Consider the following 5,110-nt stretch of genomic DNA (forward strand, 5'->3'; position numbering starts at 1 on the left):
ATTTATACTTATAATTTTATCATATTTTATGTGTTTTTATTATTTTATACGCGTATCCTGAACGTATCGTATCCTGTATTTTGGAAAAAATATGTGTCGACGTATCGGATACGTATCGTACCCGACACACGTATCAATATCCGTGCTTCATAGGTAATAACCACAACTTATAATATAATCTATATTGTAAAAAGTTTTATGAAATTGATTATAATTTTTGTTTTCTTTTGGCTAATGAGTAGTTTCTTGTATAGACCATTTAATTAATCCATTCCATTTCATTTTTTACTCCGCTCCCCTAACTCGGCAATAGGGAAGGAGTTTTTGAATGTCTATATATTTACCTCCGACTCGTGGTATGTAAATTATATTTTCACAGCAATTTCTCTTCATTCTCTGAAACACTTCAGTTTGTTAATCACTAGAAAAATTAGTGGAACACATAGTTGTGTATCTATGATAGTTTCTCAAGATCATAGTAAATTAAATTCGTCATTCATTGCAGACCTTATTGTTAATTTGGTATCTGCAGATCCGAGTATACCAGTTAAGGCACTGGTGAAGGAGGTTGTTAGTCGTTTTGGTTATACAGTCACAGTCACGTATAGAAAGGCGTGGACTGCAAAACAAATGGCAATGGCCAAAATTTATGGTGATTGGGAAGGGTCTTATAATGAGTTACCACGTTGGATGAATGCTCTACAATATTGGACACATAATCAGTTTAACGAATGTTGTTGATAATGATTTGTTAATCGACTTGCAATTTGAATCTAAAGAAGCCACAATAAATGCAATTAGATAATTTCATATAAAAAATTCGTTTGATTATATTGTTGTAGAGTCTAGACCGGACAGATACGTTGCCAAATGTAAACATTTTGGTGCAGGATGTGAGTGGCGAATTCGCGCTTCTTATAACGTTAAATGCGATTATTGGGAGATTATAAAAATTAGTAGAACGCATAGTTGTGTATCTATGGTAGTTTCTCAAGATCATAGTAAATTAAATTCGTCATTCATGGCAGACCTTATTGTTAATTTGGTATCTGCAGATCCGAGTATACCAGTTAAGACACTGGTGAAGGAGGTTGTTAGTCGTTTTGGTTATACAGTCAAAGTCACGTATAGAAAGGCGTGGACTGCAAAACAAATGGCAATGGCCAAAATTTATGGTGATTGGGAAGGATCTTATAATGAGTTACCACGTTGGATAAATGCTCTACAATATTGGACACATAATCAGTTTAACGAATGTTGTTGATAATGATTTGTTAATCGACTTGCAATTTGAATCTAAAGAAGCCACAATAAATGCAATTAGATAATTTCATATAAAAAATTCGTTTGATTATATTGTTGTAGAGTCTAGACCGGACAGATACGTTGCCAAATGTAAACATTTTGGTGCAGGATGTGAGTGGCGAATTCGCGCTTCTTATAACGTTAAACGCGATTATTGGGAGATTAGAAAAATTAGTGGAACACATAGTTGTGTATCTATGGTAGTTTCTCAAGATCATAGTAAATTAAATTCGTCATTCATTGCAGACCTTATTGTTAATTTGGTATCTGCAGATCCGAGTATACCAGTTAAGGCACTGGTGAAGGAGGTTGTTAGTCGTTTTGGTTATACAGTCACAGTCACGTATAGAAAGGCGTGGACTGCAAAACATATCATATCAGATAGGGGGACAGGTTTATTAGCTGCACTCCGAAGTGAGTTGACAGGATGGTCTAGTGCACAATCAGTTTATTGTATTCATCATGTAGCTAGTAATTTCAATAAGGAATTCCGTAATTCTGATCTAAAAGACAAAGTTGTAGAAATGGGTATGTCTTATTTATATTTTTTAATTTTAAAAATATTGTTATATTATGGATATTAATATGTTTGTATTTATTTTCTAGGTTATGAGTTGATGCGACCACGGTTCTAGCGAATGTTGAATTCGTTGCGTCAAAAAAATTCAAGGGCTGCTACGTGGTTGGACCAGATTCCAAAAGAGAAATGGAGTCAGGCATATGATGGAGGGAGACGATATGGCCACATGACTACCAATCTTGCTGAATGCATTAACGGTGTTTTGAAAGGATCAAGAGCTCTTCCTATCACTGCACTTGTTAGAGCAACATATTATAGGCTTAACGAATGGTTCAATGAACATCGAAATGAAGCCTCTAACATGGTTATGGCAGGACATGTATATTGCGAAGAATTGACAAAGGTTATCAAAGAAAATCAACGTAAATCTACATGTCAACTAGTTCGTAATTTTTCACGAGAGACTGGAGTCTCTGAAGTTGAAGTTGTATCTAGGTCTGCTGGTCGGCAAGTGAGGCTGTATACAGTAAAACTTGCTGAGAATTGGTGTGACTGTGGAGAATTTCAATCATTACGATTGCCATGCTCTCATGCTATCGCAACGTGCGCTTCTTTGAATTTAGACTGCAGCCAATTTATCTCAACAATTTACCGCCTAGATAATCTTCAGAAGGTTTATGGATATGAGTTTCAACCACTTGGTAATGAAGAATATTGGCCTCCTTATTCAGGTTCGGCATTCATTCCCAATCCTATTATGCGTAGGAAAAGAAGTGGGAGACTAAAGACTTCACGCATTCACAATGAGATGGATGACGTTGAAACACTTAAAAAATGTGGATGGTGTAGAACTGAATGACATAACAGGAAGACATGTCCATTGCGATCTAGAGAATTAGGGGAGAGTTCTAGGCAACATTCGTAAGACTAGTTTAATTGTTAGTCACTACCTTTGTAATGTATTTATATTGATATAAACTTCTTTTATAAAATATGTGTAGTGAATATACTATAACTATATACTATAAATATACTAAAACTATATACTATAAATATACTAAATAAATATACTAAAACTATATACTATAAAATACTAAATAAATATACTATAACTATATACTATAAAAATACTACAACTATATATTATAAATATAACTATATTATAACTATATTATAAAAATACTAGAAACTATAACGTGACTATCCAATGTGTAAGAGACTTTAAAGTGGAAAATAAGTGTGGGAGTGTGCAGAAGATTTTAGTGTGTAGGAGTTGAATGACTACACATCTTTGCAGAGTTGAATGACTATACATCTTTGAAAAGATTCGTTTCTTGTTGGTTTACATCTAATGTATTTACATAAATTTACTATAAGTATATACTATAAATATACTATAACTATATATTATAAATATAAACTATATACTATAACGTGTGCAGAAGACTATAACTACTATACAATGTGCATAACTATTTAAATATGCAAAGAATAAAGTGGAAATAAGTGTGGTCAAATAAAGTTGAAGTGTGCAGAAGATTTTATACAATGTATTTAAATATGCAGAGAATAAAGTGGAAATAAGTGTGGTCAAATAAAGTTGAAGTGGGCAGAAGATTTTAGTGTGACTATACAATGGAGTTGAAGTGTGGAGAACATTGCAGAGTTGAATGATTATACAATGGAAAGTAAATTATTGAATGACTATACCATGGAAAGAAAATTACTGAATGACTATACATTATGTGGTACAAAGATTATTGAATGACTTTACGTAATGATTATACACAGTGTGGTGCAGAGATTTTTGCAGTGTAATTTATCTATGTAACCCATTCTGAATGCATTAGAATGTAGCATTAAATTTCGAATTCAATAGCATTATTTTGTTTGACTGCATTAATTTCAGAATTAAATTTGGTTGAATATTAATTGCAAAATATTAATTTGGTTGAATATTAATTGCAGAATATTAATTGCAGAATTAATTTGGTTGAATATTAATTGCAGAAAATTAAATTTCGAATTTAGTAATAGTAAATTTGTTTGACTGCATTAATTTAGTACTGTTGAATATTAATTGATTGCATAATTTAAATTCGAATTCAATAGCATTAATTTCTTTGACCACCTTAATTTTGAGTGGTTGAATATTAATTGCAGAAATAAATTTCGAATTTATTACTACACCAATTTGTTTGACTGCATTAATTCAGTATTGTTGAATATTAATTGATTGCAGAATTAATTAGGTAGAAATATTTATTGCTTTAAATACACGGTGCATATTCAAAATAATTACACCAAACTCGGCACCCATGGTGCTGATTTCAACAAATATTTAAATGGAAATCAGCAGTGTCATTGCCGAGATTTGTTCTGCCCAAAAAATCCATGCACTGAAATCGGCAGTGCTATTGACGATTTAGGCTAAGGCAAATTAATTGAAATCGGCAGTCCAATTGCCGATTTAGGCTAGGGCAAATTAATCCCCCACCAAACTTCCTTCAATTTAATTTTTGCACCGAATTCAGTACACTCACCCACTTAATTTTCTCCTATAAATATATCCTCATACCTCCTCACTTCCATACCTTATCTTCTTTCACTTCAATCACTTCTACCTCCTTACTTTCATACCTTACCTTCTTTCACTTCAATCACTTATTCACAAATTCTTCTATTTTCTTCTCATATTTTCTTCACAAATGGAGTATCTTAACCCTGGGCCAATTGACACATCACTACTTACAATGCAAAATGACCATATATCAAATGATGTATGGAATGGCATTGAATGTAGTTTTCGGCCGAGATATTGTTTCTGACAATCACTATCTTCCGAGCCGGTGTTACAAGTTATTCGCACCACTGCTTTTGGTAACTTGTTGACAATTGGACCAGCAGAAATCAACAACCATCTACTACTAGCATTGATCGAGAGATGGAGGTCGGAAGCACATACTTTCCACTTTACATGTGGAGAGGCCACCATGACTCTTAAAGATGTGGCTTACCAACTTGGCATTCCGATAGAAGGAGGAGTTGTTACCGGAGTGACAAGTATGGATTGGGAAGACCTTTGCATGCAGTTGTTGGGTGCTGTTGTAGCTGGTAACGAATTAATGGGGCAGAGGGTAAAACTCACTTGGCTAGAGATGACATTTCGTAATCTCCCTGACAATGCTGATGAGGTTATTATTGAACAACACGCAAGAGCATTTATTCTGAGAATGATAGGGGGGTTTCTTATGCTAGATACATCAGGTAACCGAGTTCACCTTA

At 33.6% G+C, this 5,110-nt stretch overlaps 2 protein-coding genes across 2 annotated transcripts; both read left to right on the forward strand.

Moving 5' to 3' along the window:
* On the forward strand, positions 457–1,940 carry LOC109327637. The gene is made up of 4 exons (XM_019560810.1): positions 457–685; positions 1,056–1,208; positions 1,366–1,833; positions 1,912–1,940. Exons 1-4 carry the CDS (start codon positions 457–459, stop codon positions 1,938–1,940), a joined length of 879 nt encoding a protein of 292 aa, XP_019416355.1.
* LOC109327638 lies at positions 1,944–2,684 on the forward strand. Its single transcript, XM_019560812.1, has one exon. It carries the CDS (start codon positions 1,944–1,946, stop codon positions 2,682–2,684), a length of 741 nt encoding a protein of 246 aa, XP_019416357.1.

This window comes from Lupinus angustifolius, chromosome LG15 (assembly GCF_001865875.1).
Source record: "Lupinus angustifolius cultivar Tanjil chromosome LG15, LupAngTanjil_v1.0, whole genome shotgun sequence".
Lineage (NCBI taxonomy): Eukaryota > Viridiplantae > Streptophyta > Magnoliopsida > Fabales > Fabaceae > Lupinus > Lupinus angustifolius.

What these genes read in the sequence shown, in the direction of transcription:
- LOC109327637 (XM_019560810.1), top strand. Translation starts at nt 457, where the DNA reads ATGATAGTTTCTCAAGATCATAGTAAATTAAATTCGTCATTCATTGCA. An exon ending in GTCTTATAATGAGTTACCAC is followed by an intron (nt 686 to 1,055) that starts GTTGGATGAATG and finishes TGGTATCTGCAG; the next exon opens with ATCCGAGTATACCAGTTAAG. An exon ending in AGACAAAGTTGTAGAAATGG is followed by an intron (nt 1,834 to 1,911) that starts GTATGTCTTATT and finishes TTTATTTTCTAG; the next exon opens with GTTATGAGTTGATGCGACCA.
- LOC109327638 (XM_019560812.1), top strand. Translation starts at nt 1,944, where the DNA reads ATGTTGAATTCGTTGCGTCAAAAAAATTCAAGGGCTGCTACGTGGTTG.